Source organism: Humulus lupulus, chromosome 9 (assembly GCF_963169125.1).
Source record: "Humulus lupulus chromosome 9, drHumLupu1.1, whole genome shotgun sequence".
Classification (NCBI taxonomy): domain Eukaryota; kingdom Viridiplantae; phylum Streptophyta; class Magnoliopsida; order Rosales; family Cannabaceae; genus Humulus; species Humulus lupulus.
The window spans coordinates 183,097,767-183,114,463 of record NC_084801.1 but is presented as its reverse complement, the minus strand read 5'-3'; the positions used below and the strand labels follow the sequence as shown (position 1 = coordinate 183,114,463).

General features: G+C 32.7%; 3 protein-coding genes across 5 annotated transcripts; 2 read left to right on the top strand and 1 right to left on the bottom strand.

The window, feature by feature from the left end:
• Positions 1 to 2,166: 2,166 nt before the first annotated feature.
• Positions 2,167 to 4,915, top strand: LOC133801512 (putative F-box protein At3g23950). 3 transcript variants are annotated; one of them, XR_009876885.1, is made up of 3 exons: positions 2,182 to 2,358; positions 2,596 to 3,874; positions 4,666 to 4,915. XR_009876885.1 is itself a non-coding variant. In XM_062239738.1 (2 exons), the coding sequence occupies exon 2, from the start codon at positions 2,624 to 2,626 to the stop codon at positions 3,752 to 3,754; it is 1,131 nt and encodes a 376-aa protein (XP_062095722.1). In that variant the 5' UTR covers positions 2,167 to 2,296; positions 2,596 to 2,623; the 3' UTR covers positions 3,755 to 3,971. The 3 variants fall into 3 exon arrangements, 2 of the variants coding, with proteins under 2 accessions (XP_062095722.1, XP_062095721.1); XM_062239738.1 differs by lacking the exon at positions 4,666 to 4,915 and having other exon boundaries at positions 2,167 to 2,296; positions 2,596 to 3,971; XM_062239737.1 differs by lacking the exon at positions 4,666 to 4,915 and having other exon boundaries at positions 2,596 to 3,971.
• Positions 4,916 to 6,771: 1,856 nt separating this feature from the next.
• LOC133800411 (protein RALF-like 4) lies at positions 6,772 to 7,128 on the top strand. Its single transcript, XM_062238369.1, has one exon. The coding sequence runs from the start codon at positions 6,772 to 6,774 to the stop codon at positions 7,126 to 7,128; it is 357 nt and encodes a 118-aa protein (XP_062094353.1).
• A 5,591-nt stretch (positions 7,129 to 12,719) lies between these two features.
• On the bottom strand, positions 12,720 to 13,883 carry LOC133801510 (VQ motif-containing protein 4). The gene has a single exon (XM_062239735.1). It carries the CDS (start codon positions 13,711 to 13,713, stop codon positions 12,943 to 12,945), a length of 771 nt encoding a protein of 256 aa, XP_062095719.1. The 5' UTR covers positions 13,714 to 13,883; the 3' UTR covers positions 12,720 to 12,942.
• Between the last annotated feature and the right edge of the window lie 2,814 nt (positions 13,884 to 16,697).

Below are 16,697 nucleotides of genomic sequence, written 5' to 3'. Positions count from 1 at the left end.
TGTTCTAAATACCCATTGACTTACTCCGAGTCAAACTTAAATCCCGTTGTGACTTTCTCACTAGCTTACCTCCTAGGATCGTCTCGTGCTGGGTAACCCTAGCATAACTAAATAATAATAAAGCACCACACACATACCACATATATATGCCAAATATGCCCAAAATATGAAAATCACCCAATTACTCAGAAATGGGTTCACATGCATATTTAATACTCCTAACACATGCATATTATCATTTAATAACACAATAAATCAATTATGGTCCTCTCGGCCTCCTAATCAATGTCATAAATCTTATTAGGAAATTTGGGGCATTACAGAAAGTGAATGAGAATTACAATTTGAAGCAATAATTTTAAGTTCTTCTTAATACTTTTTATTCACTTATTTTGCAAAATTTGTTCATTAATGTCAAATTAAAACAATACTATTATATTAAATGAACTATATCAAAATTTATATTAAACTTAACTTCTATTAAAATTATTTTAAATAATATTATATAACTTTCATATCAATTATAAACAAATAATTTACTCCTTTTTAACATTATTTACAAATTTAAAAAAAAAAAACTACATTCTCTTTTAATTATGAAAATGGTTTTAAATTCTATAATAATTTTATATTTTTTATAAGGGGCATCCATGGCATAAATACACAATGTTTTACAGTTAAATACCTGATTTTTTATTTTTACAACAAAAATACACAATGTTCAATATATTTTATAGATAAATACCTAATATTTTTTCCTTACGGCAAAAATACTCAAAGTTGTTAAAACATTAGAATTGTTAAGTGTTGACTCGCCACACATATATCACTTCATAATTTTTGGTATTTTTTTAATTTGTATTAATTTAATATGTATTTTTTATTCATTTTTCTAATTTAAAATATTTATAAAAATAATAAAATATATGAAATGGATCGATTACAAAGTGATAAATATCTGCTTAGTCAGCATGCTTAATAACTCTAACCAAGGAAGTACTTACAGAAGTAATTATCAACTTTAAGTATTTTTGTTGCAAAGAAAAAAGATTAAGCATTTATCTTTAACATATATTTAATATTTAATATTTTTGCTGTAAAAAAAAAAAGAGATTAAGTATTTAGATGTGGCAAGTATGAAACATTATGTATTTATGCTGCAAAATACCCTTTCTTATAATAATTAATGTTTAAGATAGATATTTTTTTACATACATACTTGATATCTTAGTTTTTAATAATACTCATCTCACACAATATAATTTTGAAATTGTACATATTTAGTACCCTAGATTCAAATTTGAACGATAACATTTTATCAATATGATCAAACTGTCATCAATTATACGTGTTTTAAATTCAAATTTAATTACTTAATTAATATAATTAATGACAGTTTGTTCACATTGATAAAATTTTATTAATCAAAATTGAGTTCAAGTACCAAATATGCATGATTTTAAATTACAAAGTATCAAATGAGCATTATTGAAAACATAAGATAAAAAATATCTATTTCGATAAAACACATCCCCATCTTTTAAATTAAGGTTTAAAATAGGGGTGAGCATCGGTCAGTTTGGGTGGTTTTTCATAACATAAAATCCAGAATTCGGTTTTCGGTTCGGATTGGTGCAATCCAAAATTGACCGACCAAACCAGTTAAAAGAAAAAATCGACCGTTTGGATCGCGGTTTGGTCGGTTAAACCGACCAAACCGAATTTATTATTATTATTTTTTTTAAAAAAATTAATTTTTTTTTTAAAGTTTTAGTTAAAAAACTAAAAATTTTGAATTGTTGGAATCCATTTTTGTTCTTTTTTAAAACATAAATATATAGAACATAATTTAATATTTTTTTATTTTTATTTAATAATTTTAATAATTAATAATTATATAATATTATATTATTATATATTATATTGTTCGGTCGGTTTCGGTTCCGCCGCCGGTTGGTTCATACAAAATTTTCAAATCGACCGAACAATGGCGATTTGCGCCGTTGGCGGTTTTTTCGGTGTTCGGTTTAATTGGTTTCAATTTTTTCAGTGTTTGAAAGGGCTGTATTCACGGTTTTTCGGATTTTATGCTCAACCTAGTGTAAAAAATACCAAATGATTTTAAATTAAGGTTTACCCTATCTTTTATTTTTTGATAATACTCATATTATCCCTAAAAAATTGAAAGAAAGAAAGAATTGGGTTGCTTCAGTCTCCCTCGCTCTTCCGCCATGGATATGGGGTATACAGAACCATAACTCACGCTTTCAATCTCTGAGCTTGCGTTCTTCAGTCAGTAAGATTCTATTATCTGTTTATCCCTCCAGATTGTCGATAATAGAAACTAAGGACATATATGTGAGTTTCCACTCTCTAGTGTTTAGTTTTGCATACGTATCAGTGTATCACGATATGTATATATGTATCAAACTCTATGGTGTGTAATTGTAAATTTGTGCCATTTTAGATGCTGAAATTTTCCTGTTTTAAGGACTTATTTTATTTGATGAATGTATTTTACATAAGAAAGGTTTGAGACTGCACTCAAAATAATAGTTTTCAATCATAGTGACAAATCTTTCATTTTTTTTTCAGGGTAGAGAAACTTAGGACAAACCTGGATATGAACAAGCCATTGCAGGTACCTGTCGATTTTGAATCTAAATTTATGGACAATGTTCCAGACGATTTATTGGGTGAAATATTAATTCGACTTCCAGATTGTCGAGAAGCAATCCGCTGCGGATCCATCTGTAAACGCTGGCTTTCTTTAGTCTCTAGTCATAGCTTTGTTCATCGATTCATCACAAACCACAATCAGCAACAAGTTTCTCCCACGACTCTGGTGATACAAAACCATATATTCAAAAGTAGATCAGGTGGAGGCAGTGTCGATTCCCTATTATATGAAGTGTTTCCTGAGCACAAATCTTATTGGAATTGGAATTTCCCTTGTTTCAAAGCCAAGTTTCTTAATTTTTTACCAATTGAAGAAAAAGATGTCAACATAAGAGCTTCCTATGATAATCTACTACTTGTGTCTAAACAACCTTGTCAGTGGCTTTACATCTGCAATCCAATCACAAGGCAGTGGCGGCGCCTTCCCAACGCCCCTCACGGCCTGCTCCTTAACCGTTTAAGGTGTGGATTGGTGTGCCTGCCCTATAATTGCAGCAATTACAGGTACAAAGTTGCTGTATTTGGATATGGTGAGCATAATAATCAGCTTCCAGTGTCCAGCGTTTTTTGTTCAGAGACAGGGGAGTGGAGCAAACTAGTAGTGACTCGGCCTCTGCCTCCACTCAAGAGATGGGCTCACTTCAGTGGACAGCTTTGGTATCGCAACCATGTTGTTGCTTGGGAAGGAAGGATGCACTGGCTAGACAGTGAGACTTTGGAGCGTTGCCAAGGCATGGTTGTTTTCAACCCTTTTATAGGTGAAAACGATGACCAACATAGATTGCAGTTTGTTGCTCTACCAGTTGAAACTAATTTGACATTGCCCTTTACATCCATGCTTTATTTTCGCCTTGGATTGAGCCAGGGGAGGCTCCTGTTGTCTCAGATTCATAAAGTGAAGGAGTATTGTTTTGTTTTGAGAGTTTGGGAATTGAAGGACTATGCTGGTGCTTCATGGTCTTTGGTGCACAGTGTGGAGTTAGAGATTAAGGCGAAGCTGGTATTTGTTTTGGCTTTACATCCAGACAATATCAGTGTTGTTTTCTTGTGGTGTGATGAAGAAGTAAGTCGATAACATTTGTTGGAAAACGAGGATGATAGAATTGCCAAAATTCTACCAGATATCAGAAGGAGTGATTCTGTGTACTTGTATGCCCATGCTCTTCCCCATTGTTCTTGGCCGTTTACATTCTAGGTACTACTTTCTATTTATTTATTTATTTTTAATAAAGCTTATTCTTGAACTAGTGTTCCAAAGAAGCTGGAATCTAGTTATTCTTTTTTTTTCTTAATCACCTTTTTACCTGTTTGTGTGTGCATTTGTGGCAACCAATAACTTGTTACTATCATGAAATAGAAATTTGCCGCGCCACCCTAATTAACAACTAGTACAAATATAATGCCTAAATAGACAACCAGAAGTGATTTACACTTTCTTAAAATTTGAATGGGGATTCCCCATTCGCTCGTGCCACAAATTCAAAGAAGCTGAAAGAAACATAAGTGATCATAATAGATTACCATTTTTGGTGACATATAATCCTGCATCTATCCGAGTATCCCTGAAATTAGCCTGATCGTAAACCACCATCAGCTCTCCTCATCTCCGCAAAATGTACAAGGGGTTGGTCTAAGGAGATAAACAAGTTATTAATAGTTCATCTTGAGAGAGCTCCTATTCTCCATTGTTGTAACTGCCTCAAGAACGGAGTCAAACTCAGTGTAACTGCTCTTGAAGGTTCAAAGTTCATCATAAATACTGCTCTTGATGGTTTAAAGTTTATCATAAATATTACTGACTGAAGTGGACGCAATTCATCTATTTTCGATTGAACAATTATAAACATGTCCCTCTTTTATTTATTACCGCATTTATTTCTCTTTCTTTGGTTCACTAACTACAGATTCCACTTTGAATTTTACACACAAAATAGATGTAGAAGTATAATTATGCTGTGAAAGTGCCATAAATTGTTGTCGTTGTAGTGTAAGGGCAGAGAAAGTAGAGGAAGAAGCCACTGGAATGGGAGTAGTAGATGGAGGAGGGACCAAAGATGAGTCTGCAGATGTCTTGGTCGCCATTGAAGAGAGCAAGAACCAAGAAAGTGGTAAAGGATCGATTTTGGCCTGATACCCTGTAAACAGTAGAAGAGAAAGTGTTCTGAAAGAAACTCAGATAAACCATGTGTTGAGCATGAGATGTATTATTTATAGAGTTGAGTAGTGCAGCCTAAAAAATTAACCAATATATTAACTACCATACCAAACTAACCAATTAACAGTTAATGACACTCACAACAGTAATAACTGAATTCACTAATCAGTGGTAGAATAGTCTCGAAAACTTTCCAATACAAATGGGTGACCCATCAAGCATAGGTGATCACTCAAGAAGAAAATTGAGTTCTATCAAAAATTTAGATAATCAACTAATTAATTAACCATGCTCTAATACCATATGCAAGTCTGATTAGCTACTTTTACACAATGACCAATCAAACCTAGCTAGATTACTAATAAGATCATATTTTCATTTAAGAAAAACTTTCGTAAAAAGCAAACAAATGATCATATTTACATGGTTTAGCCAAGATATTATATCTCTTGAGACTTGCATCTACAGGAAAGAACTATACAACATAACACAAATTAAAACTCATTTCTAATTTGTTTTTTTAATCTTGTAGATCCACTTTATTTTTTCATGCATAGAAATTTTTAGTCATCAAGCCTCACAGTAGTGATGAAGAACAAATTGGAATTCCTCTTGGTTTTGAACTCTCTCCACCTGAACTTAAGCTCTTTATGCTTGAGTAGATCATCAAGACTACTATGGGTACACAGGAAGCTTTGAACGTTTTGCAATGTTCTTGTACTGATTTCCTCTGCGAAAATATACTATTAAAAAAAATCATAGCATTGTATATATACTACCAGTACAACAAAAGCGGCATTTATTTAGGGGTGACGTATGTGGTCTCTAATAATACTCAAAGTCATCACGGATAGTCATTAGCAACGAGTTGCCGCTAAAAAATATTTTTCTTATAGTATACTACGTGTAAGAAATTAATAAGCACAACTCAGCATAATTATATTACCACATCTAATAAAAGAAAAACGATCACAATAAATAAATAATTATTAAGCATGTGTCAAGAAACTCAAATGACTTTCTAAACAATAATTGAGTTCATAGCATGACAAACACACTTAAAATTATTGTTTTTCTTTTAATGTACATTCTACCGAAACAATATACAATTATTGTATATTATTTTCTAAAATTGAACTCATATATATAATCATGTTGTGGTTCTCTAATCTTTGTCTCTTTGTTTAGTGTGTTTCTTCTCACTATTTTTATATTATTCTCTCATTATTAGAATTTAGAATACCTAGATTTTTATTTAATAAAAGTACTCAATCTCTTTGGAAGAATTGAATTCTTTATTATTATTTTTTTTTAATACTTTTCAGATTAGTTTAAAATAAAATATATGCAAAATGAACATTTAATCAAATTTAGCAATTTTTTTTTTTTATCAGATCTATCATTAAAAAAATCAACTGAACTATATATATACCACATGTACACATTATAGTGTCTATCTATCTATATCCATTATTATATTAATCACTTAAAATCATAATGTAAAATTAATTGTCGAAAATGCATTTAACTAGCCATATGCTAATAATTGCATGGTCATTCGTCTGTTGAAGAAAACCAGTTGGCCAAAGCCATACCGTGAAATAAGAACACACACACACACATAAGCTAATAGAACAACCTCAATTCGATCTATTTAATCGCCAAACCACAAACAAATCGACAAATGTGAGAAACAAACGGGCAATGCAACCCCAACAAAACCCATAATTAGCATCAAAATAAAAAAAAACCAAAACACAGCCACAAAAAAAGCCTCAAATCCCAAAAACTCTCTCTCTCTCCACACTCTTTTTCTATCCCAAAACTTAATCCTATATCCATCTCGATCTTCGTCCCCTCCTCCAACAGGAAGGGCAGAGACCAGAGACCGATTGAGCTATATATATATATAGATATATATCATAACATATATATATATGGAGGTGAAGCTGTGCCTAGTTTTGCTTCTGTTGGGCGTGGCCATAGCGGCCGAGGCCTACTCATTCTCGGAGCCCAGCTGGGGCCTAAACCACTACAGCCACGCCGTGTCGAGCGGCAGCCACGTCGTTGGAGATTACATTGGTGACGAGAATGAGAATTTGTTGGACTCCGAGGCAAGCCGCCGAGCTTTGGCCAGGGGACGCTCTTACATTGGCTACGGAGCCCTCAAGGCTAACGCCGTGCCCTGCGGCCGCCGCGGCCAGTCCTACTACGATTGCCAGAAGAGGCATAGGGCTAACCCGTACAAGCGTGGCTGCAGTGCCATTACTCACTGCGCTAGATACACCGGTTGAGATGATCAACATGAACATGAACTACGTACGTGCATGGATGATAATGATGAAGATGACCAGAGTGAAAGAAAAAAAAAAAGAGTAATTAATACTGTGTTTTATTAATAAAGATAGTTTATTTGCTGCCATGAAAAGAGTATTGATGAATATTTATGACTATATTTATATATTGTTCTTGAATATTCATCAATTTCGAATATTGTTTTTATTTCCTAGCCTCCTTTTAATATTATTTTTTTAAAGTGTTTATAAAATGTGTTGTCTCTTTTTTTTTCTTCTTTTCTTTCCAGCCTTTTCTTCTCTTTTTGTGTATTTTTTTTTAATTTGGTTTACAGTGGGCAAAAAGGGGGTCATTTTCAATCTGATTAATTATATGTATGCGATTCACTTTTAATTATTTTTATATATTTGCCTTTTTGTCTTTTTATGTCATGTTTGTAATTTGAATATATGCATATATATATTTTGATTTTGATTACGATATCGAGAATATATTTCAGCCTTTATTGTGTACTTTATTCTCTTTTTATTTTCAATTTGTAGCTAGGCTTTTTTAATTTATTGTGTTATAAATATATATATATATATATGTGTGAATAAAACTTTTGTTGCGTACCTGTGCCTATTGGTACATAAATAGTTCCAGTACACATGGGGGCCATGCTATGATAGATGAACAAAAATTAGGTATTAATTAAGGCAGAACTTGTTTAAGTAAACAGCCATTATTATTCGTATATTCTGAGTTTTCTACGATATATAACATATTTGATTTTTTCAATATGTCAAGAAGGGTCCACTTTGAAGGTTTCATTGCAAGTGTTCAAATTTATAGAGGAAAATTTTTGTACAGGGAGTTCACTTTAAGTTCTATCGGTGGTGTTTTTAGTGTTCTTGACTCGTGAATATTTTTTGACACGATTTTTTTTTATGATTGTGTATATTGTAGTTATTTAAAACATCCTGCAAATTTTCAGAAAATTTCAAATAATTTACAGTACCGAAAACTAGGTTAAAACATGTTGTTTTCCAAGCGCAAAAAAGAAATTAATCGCGCGTGCAACAACATGTTTTAACTTAGTTTTCGGTATCATAAACTATTTGAAATTTTCTAAAAATTTGCAGAATACTCTAAATAGCTACAATATACACAATCATAAAAAAAAATCACACAAAAAACTATTCACGAATCGAGTATATTTAGAACACCGCATAAGAATTGTCCCCAATATATATCTTAATTATTTGAGTTAGATGGATCAGCTGGTCAAACACTTAAGATATTTATTAATAAGCTGAGAAAACAGCTCAGGAAATTTCCAAAAAAAAAATAATGACAAATGGTTCGATGAAAAAGGCGCCCTCATAATTTGACTATATTGCACATATAAATAGCTAATAAATGAAATTAAATTAAATTAGTCTCTTTCGTTTGACTAATAAGATAATATAGAATAATATCACAACAGAAACCCTAGCTCTTATGAGGTTGCCCTAATTAACAATGATTAATTGTTTGTTTTGGTGCTAATTTAAAAGTGATTATCTGTATTATTAGTAGATTATTAGCTAGCAGTAGTGGTAGACTATATGAACATGGAAAGTGTACTTGCTTATATTCCTAACCAAACAAGAGAGAAAGAGAAAGAGAAAGAGATTTTGAATTTTAATATATGGGGCCATAACTGACTATGACGTCTTCTTCAAGGTTGGTTTGACATGAATTGTAGTTAGTTACTCTAACAAGACGCAAGATTAGGTCCTAAACCAAAATACACATTAAGTTGGAAAAGAAAAAGAGTCACTTCTAGGACTAGGAGTATACCACTTGATAACTTATTACCAAGGACAACAAGATTGGAAAAACTTTCTAGGATAATATATAATAACATGAAAACATCCAATCATTATTTTAATTTTTCAATAATATAAAACGGTTATTTAAGTAGAGTTTATTACAATTTATATATAGGGAGTGGTTACAAGTGCATCCATTTTTTTTACAATATTCTTTTTGTATTTTCGGCACTTTGATAGATATAATCTCAAAAAAAAATTTATATGACATTGTATATTGTAGCTATTTAGAACATCTTATAAATCTTCAAGATATTCTGAATAAATTATGGTACCAAAAATATGATTCAAGCACTATGTTGCACGTGTGCTTATTTTTTTGTATACGGGTGTAAAAGTCAATTGTTTGAATTTTGTTTCCGGCACTGTAAATTATTCATAATTTATTGAAATTTTGCAAGGTATCTTAAATGATTACAATGTACAAAATTATCGAGGAGTAGAAACACAAATTGATTGTACCGGTATTATAAAAAACGTGGATGCGTAGTCGCTCCCTATAAATATATTTATATCTATAACTATATCTATGTTAAAAGTCACCTATCCAAACTTTTTATCAAATGGGCGTTTGTTTTGCTCAGATTTTGGCATCACAACTACGATTTCATGTCAAGATCAGGTAATATGATGGGCAAATATGCAATCTAGTTTAAGGTATGATGACAATTTGATATATATTTATAGACAAGAGTTTGTATATTCCGTAGTTAAATTTTTATTCAATGATTGTAATCAATTTAATAATTGATAAAAAAAAAATTATACCCCTAACACCCTCTCGAAATACCAGACACCCAGATCGAAAATGTGTGGATTTCAGACCATTTCGTAGCGTAAATATGATCTATTTTCACCAATTACTCTCGCCCATTATCGATTACGAATATCATGAAAGTAGAACAATCCCCAATCTTGTGAATTGGGACCAAACCCTATCTATATCCAAACGTGAGATGTCACAATTATGAGTTATCCATTTTGGGTGGTTGAAAAGGGTAAAAGACCAGCAATCAATATTTCGGTTTCAAACTTTTTTGGAACTTAATAAAGGTACACTTGCTAACTATAGCTGAATAATAACGTTTGGTTAGAAGAGTATACAAGATACCATTTCAGTGCTTTTTGATTCGTAATATGAAATGAAACCAATCAAACTAACTTAATATTTTCAATAATCTTCCCAATAGTCTTGGTAGTTTGTGGGATTTTTGCATTTCTTGGTTTCAACACATATGATTAGGTTTGGCTTAAAAGCAACGATAATAATTTTTCTAATAGTGCAATGGTGGTGATAGGTAGTAGAAAAGGTCATGCCAATAGTGATGAAGTGTGAATACTTTTAGGTGAGTGGGGATCAACGCGTGGCACCAATTTTGGGCGCATTGTCTGTCAATGAATGGGAGAAGTACCTTTCAACTATGGCATTTTATGTGAATTTCTTTCTTTGCACATCAATCATAACATGAGGGCACTTGTCTGGATTTTTTTCCTATCAACCATTGCCCACCACCATTTTTTATCTTATTCTAGTTGATATTATATGGATTCCTTTTATAATAATCCTTTAAAAGAGAGAGAGAGGGAGAGAGAGAAAAGTGAGGTGAAAGTGAAAGTGAAACACAAATTATGTTGTGAGATTGCCCTTGGGCAGTGCCCAAGACTTTTCACATGAAATAATGAAAGTTGGCCACACCTTAGTGGACCCCATTAGGGTCCAAAAGTGAAGAAGATGAGAATTGAGTGAGATGAGCTAAGAGGATAATATTGAGAGAGAAAAACATCCGGATTGAGATCATGAGGGTGACACTAACATTGAAACAATTGCACAAACTAATGGAATTTCAAGCATGAGAGGAATAGAATAGAGCACTTATTTAGGCAAGGCCAAATACATAAATCAAACACATAGCATTGAAAATTTTCTTTTAAAAAAAGAAAAAAGAGCACTGACTTAGAACAAGTTGAATAAACCATTGGCCTATCCTTTTCCTGCTGGGCTGGGACCTATTCTAATTTTTGGTTAAACCCCAAATAAAAAACACTTAGTAGCATTGGTCTTGACATGGGGGCTTCTAGGCAAAGGAAATAAGACAATATTTTAGTGTTTTGGATTATACCCTTATTTTATTTTATTTCCCTTTATATTTTTTCCGAGCCTATTAAAAAAATTTCCTTTTTTCTTTTTCCTTTTCAGAACAGATTTACTAGAAAACCAGGATAAAGAGAAACAAGCCGACTTAGAGCACATGCAACTTGAAAATCCCAAATTCTCATTGTATGACCCACCAACACAAGAGGTGCAAAGTCCACAAGAAGAAACCCCATTGGCCATTGTTGTGACATACAAAGAGAGAAACAAACAAAACACAAGAAGCCACAAACCGCCTACATATTCTACAAAGCTTTCTCAATTTTCATCAATCACTGGCCCTCTCTTTCTTTCTTTCTTTCTTTCTTTCTTTTTTCCATTCCTTTCATCATCACAAGTCCCACTTTCCCCACACAACTTTCACTTTCTCATGTGTCTCCATTCACTACAGTTTTGGTCTTTTTGGGGTCAAAAAGCAGACTCAAAACAATGTTAGATTCAAAGAAAGAAGGGCTACCTTTGCATGATTGCTTTTACAGCAATTCAAAGTTTTGTATTCTAAGGACCATGGCCACATCGAAGTGGGTTCCCTATATTTATTGGGTCCCAACAAAATTATTAAATAAAAAAGACTACCCTGTGGCTGAAATTGTACTAATCTTTGGTAATCAATACCATTGAATTTATTGCCTTCTTTAAAGCCCACTTTGACCTCCCACAAACAGAACCCACCAAAGAAATGGACAACTATGACAACATCAACAACATCAACTTAGAAAAAATCATGTGCTCTGAGCCTAGCTTAACTATATCAAAGGGCAATTTCTTGGGGGACCCATAAATCAACATATCAAGTGGTGACTTTCTTCTCCGGTCACAAACTTTATTGTAGATCTCATCTACCATGTAAAAGAGACCTAAATTTGAAGAGTCTCTAGTGCCCTATTAAAAAAAATTAATAAATAGAACAGATAAGGAAACAGTCCTTACAACGTAAGCACACACAGAGTACCTGCCTGCCAACCTTTGGCAATTTTCTCCTCACTTGGAAAGACAACAAAAGGGTCAAGATTCCTTGCCCATTCTTCTACTCTTTCCATGACAGCATAGCAAAGCTACTTTTGCCATTGATGCAAACAATACCTTTCTCTTTTTTCTCACGCAATTCATCTACACTTCTTCCTACATGTTTAATTAATCAATGCCTAAAAAGCAATTCAATTGATCTGAAAATGGAGTCACTACTAAAGAGTGGAGAGACAACATGGATGGAGCAAGATGATTCCCTCAAGCCAATAATACTAATAATTCTCACATGCAACTTTTTGCTGACAACTTAAGATTTTTGCTTTTGAAGACTTCAGCACCCTAATGCTAAGGATTTCAATTGTTGACTGATCAAAGATAAGAAAAAAGAAAAAGAAATAGCCAAAGTTGAAGAGTTAAACCAAACCGAGATAGGCCTATTAGATTATTAGATACACCACCACTAGTTTCAAAGCATTGAGAGACTTTTCCACCAAGGCATAATATGATCATAAACAGAGGAATTCAAGATAGTGTATGTCAAATTCAAAGTTGCTTTTTCCCTTTCCTTTTTTTCATTTCTGATCAATTTTTCTTAGCAACCAAGCATGAGAAGTCACAAAATAATAACAATAATAATAACAAAGAAGAAACATACATCAAATTTTTACATTTAAAGCAAGTGATTGATATCTCATTCTCTGCAAATATCGCAATACTTTTTTTTCAAATATATTATCTTCCTTCTCTCTTCATCATGATCATGATGATCAATGCCAACAATAGCATATAGAATTACACCAAAAATAAAAATTAAAAACATACTAAAATTTGTTATTTCAAGAAGACAAAGAAGAACCTGGAGCTCTAGGCGATGTTGTTGGGAACAAAGGCAAGAGCCTCGGCTCTGGGTCTCTCGGAGTAGTCGCCGGCGAGCGATGCAAGTAAAACCCTTTCTCTTTAATGGCTTTCTCCTCGGCTTGGGCGTCCAAACTCGCGTTCCCATTGCTGGAACAGGCGAAACTAGCCAACCCAGAACGATCAAACGGGTCGGGTATAAGGGGAGTGACCGGACTGAGAACAAGAGATGGAAAATCCAGAATGCTCGGGGAGAGAATCTCGGGCTTTCGAGGAGAGAATCCAGAGTTGTTGGAACCGTAAATTGGGATCAGAGGATTGATTTTGAGGTTTTTGAGTGAGTTTCTCCGCTCGTAGAGCTTAAACCCGGATTGTTGCTGCTTCTTGGGCGTGGATTTCACAGGAGGTATATGGGTTCTCGAGGACGGGTCAGATGAGGGTTTACCCGAAGACGAAGAGGCTTGCTTGGCGGTTTCGGTTGACCCGGTCAGCATTTGGACCACTTGCTTGAAGGAGGAGGTGTCAGCTTGGACGAACGTGGTCGGGTACGGGTTAGTTGATTCGGATCTGGTGATGGGTTTTGGAGTATGGGGCGCGAGAGGCGGCGCTGCAGTGGTTGTGGCTGAGGGCGAAGCTTGGACGCCATTGCTGTTGCTTGAACTAGTGGTACTGGTAGTGCTATGGCTATTTGGTGAAGGAAGAGGAGGATAAGATGAGTTTGGGTTTAATTGATGTCTGGGTGAGATTTCCATTGATGGGTGATATGGGTTTTCTCTTGTTTCGAATCTTGCCTTGTGTTTCTCTCTGGTACAGGAGAGAGAGAAAGTCGAAGAAGAAGAAGACGAGAGAGAGAAATGGAGGAAGGAGAGACCTTTGATGAGATTAGATGAGCTTAGAGAGAGAGACTCTGTTACTTTCTTTTGGTTTGGTAAGAAATGTTTTGGTGGGGACTTTTTTATATTTAAATTCTCCACGCCCTCTTGCTGCGCGCGTGTGTATTACGCTCCATCACTTTTTATTTATGGTCTTTTTTGTTTCTTTTAAAAGAAGGTAAGAAATATATTTTTTTGAAAATGTTTTAATTTTTTTGTAAAAAAAAAATGTTTTTGTTTTACCTACCCAATTATTAGCATGGAATTGTAGAAATACAATTTTTCATGCCTATTAAAAAAAAAAAATTATCTTATACATTTTCTAATTATGTCTTGATTTTTTGACACTGTTTGGCTAAGCTTATTTGAGTTATTTTTTAGCTTCTATAATTAAAAAGTGATTTTGGAAGTATTTGGGTAAAAAAATAAAAAATCTGCTTTTAGTCCTTTTGAGAATATATTTTCTAAATTTGAATAACTTTCATAATTACAATTATACTCGTAAAGGATAGTTATACAAACAAAAAAGATAAGTCACTCATTTTACTTATTTTATGGTTTTAGTTATAAGGAAAAAGTAAAATTTTAGGCAAATAGAGTCTCAAGAACAAAGTATTATTAAAAGTTGGGATCTATTTTTCTCCACAAAAAGATCAATATATATCTTTTTTCCATTTAATTTATAAAACTAACAACCGATACCATGCTACTAGAATGAGCAAAAATATATTTTAAAATTTGGTGTAAAAAAATAAGAGTGTTCATTGGATCACATCTAAAATTTGAATATCTAATATATCAGATCCAATTATCTATTAGATGTAGAATTTTTATAACTGATCCAATCAAATTAATATGTCTCAAACGATTTGATCTGATCCAATTATCTATTGGATTGGATGGGTTTTATTCATTGGATGTGTCTCCTTGTTTATGTATTTGATCTATACAATATTTTTTAGCATTTATTTAGCTTAATTTGTACAAATAATTCGTAGTATTATAAATAGAAAGAATGGTTTGTTCAAAAATATACAACTCCATACAAATACAACATAAATTATAAGCATAATCCTAAATAAATAAATATATTTTAAAAATATATATATACAATTTGATCGGTTCGGTTTTATTAGATTTTTGCATATTTCATCCAACAACCGATCCGATCCAATTTGGATCTTCAAAATTCGATTTGATCTGAACCAATCATAATTGGATATCTAATTTTCAGTGATCGATTATAATTGGATCGGTCGATTCTAATTGAATTGGACGATTTTTGCACACCTCTAGTAAAATAATGTAAGTTAAAAAATATTAAGAAAAAAGTAATTAAAAATAGTCAACTAATTTTTAATTATTGTTCGGACTAATTGGTCTCCACCACCACAGGGATGCTACAAACTTAATGTAGATGGGAATTAGTGTGTTAAATGACTCAATAGGTCATGTTGTTGTTGCTATTGCAAGGTATGTAGGCACTTATCAACCACACGAGATAAATGCATTGTTTGGCTAAGTTTTTACTTTTGCTTATAATTAAAAGTACAAGATAAGTATAAGTTGTAGCTTATTTTTTTGTATTTGAATAACTATTGCATAAATATATTTTTTTAATGAAAAAAACTTTTCAAAGTGCTTGGATGTTAATAAAAAAAATTATCTTTTATGAGTAAATTAGGAATCATAAAAATTATTTTAATTTAGAAAACAACTTCTTAAAAGTTATTTTGGGAGAAGCTAGGGTCTCCAAGCTTTTTCCAAAAGGACTTCTAAATTAAAAAATAACTTTTTATTTTTTACTCAAACACCTCCAAATTATTTTTTTTAATTCTATAAGCTAAAAAAGAGCTTATAGATGCTTAGCCAAATGGGGCCAAATGTCCTCTGCGTTACAATGGTTGTTACAGTGTCGCTTAAGAGTGCATCTGTAAGTTCCACTCATTTTCACAATGTATTATGACAGTAATAAAATATAAGAGAATATATTTTTTTTATTCATACTTTTGAGTACAATACAATGTTAATCGAAGGCTAGAGCTATTAAGTAAAGTGAAAAAATAACTAATGAAAACGCAACTATAATATCCATGGGGACTTCATTAGTATAATGCACATAGAATGATGCAAAGTACAAGCAAACAATCATTAAAGTTATGAGCAATATAAAGAAATTCATGATTATAGAGTGAATTTATCTAGAAGGGTAAGAGATGAAGAAGTTGTTGCAAGTAAATGGTTGAAGGAACAAGTATTTATAGGATAAAAACTAGTCGTTATGACTGTTGGTGAATAGTGATCCGACCGTTGGAAACAGTTTTATGACCGTTGGGGATATAGCTGTTGTAAACAATTTTTCTATTGCGGGGATTTTAACAATTCTTAGTTGTTGAAGTAACTAACAAATGAGAATAATTGATTTATAAATGTTAGAAAAGTTTGTGAATAAAAAATTTTGAACTAAGTAATATTAGAAGATTGGGAAGTTTTCATTTTTTTGTTACTATTCACCAGGTACTATTCATTGCACTATTTCATATTAGGTCCCACGGCGGGGTCCGCAAGGGTCCCATAGCGGGGTCCATCCCATGGTTCTCACATGATGATGTAGTGCTTGTGTAGTGATGACTTCAACAAATTACTATGCTTGATATTTTAGATACTTTATTATTTTACTATGCAGCATAATAACCAATGATTTCTTATAAATAGGCTCTTTCTCTCACTTTGCATAAAAATCTTCTTAATACTCTTTTAAAATTCTAGATCTCTATAATCTAGGCGAAGTTCTGTATGTAGCGCCAGCCTACAAAGACTTTTTAGGTAAGCTCATTCCTGAACTTTTCTATTCAGTTTTTAGC

Excerpts from the sequence above, each read along its gene's own strand:
- LOC133800411 (XM_062238369.1), top strand. The coding sequence starts at position 6,772 with ATGGAGGTGAAGCTGTGCCTAGTTTTGCTTCTGTTGGGCGTGGCCATA.
- LOC133801510 (XM_062239735.1), bottom strand. The coding sequence starts at position 13,713 with ATGGAAATCTCACCCAGACATCAATTAAACCCAAACTCATCTTATCCT.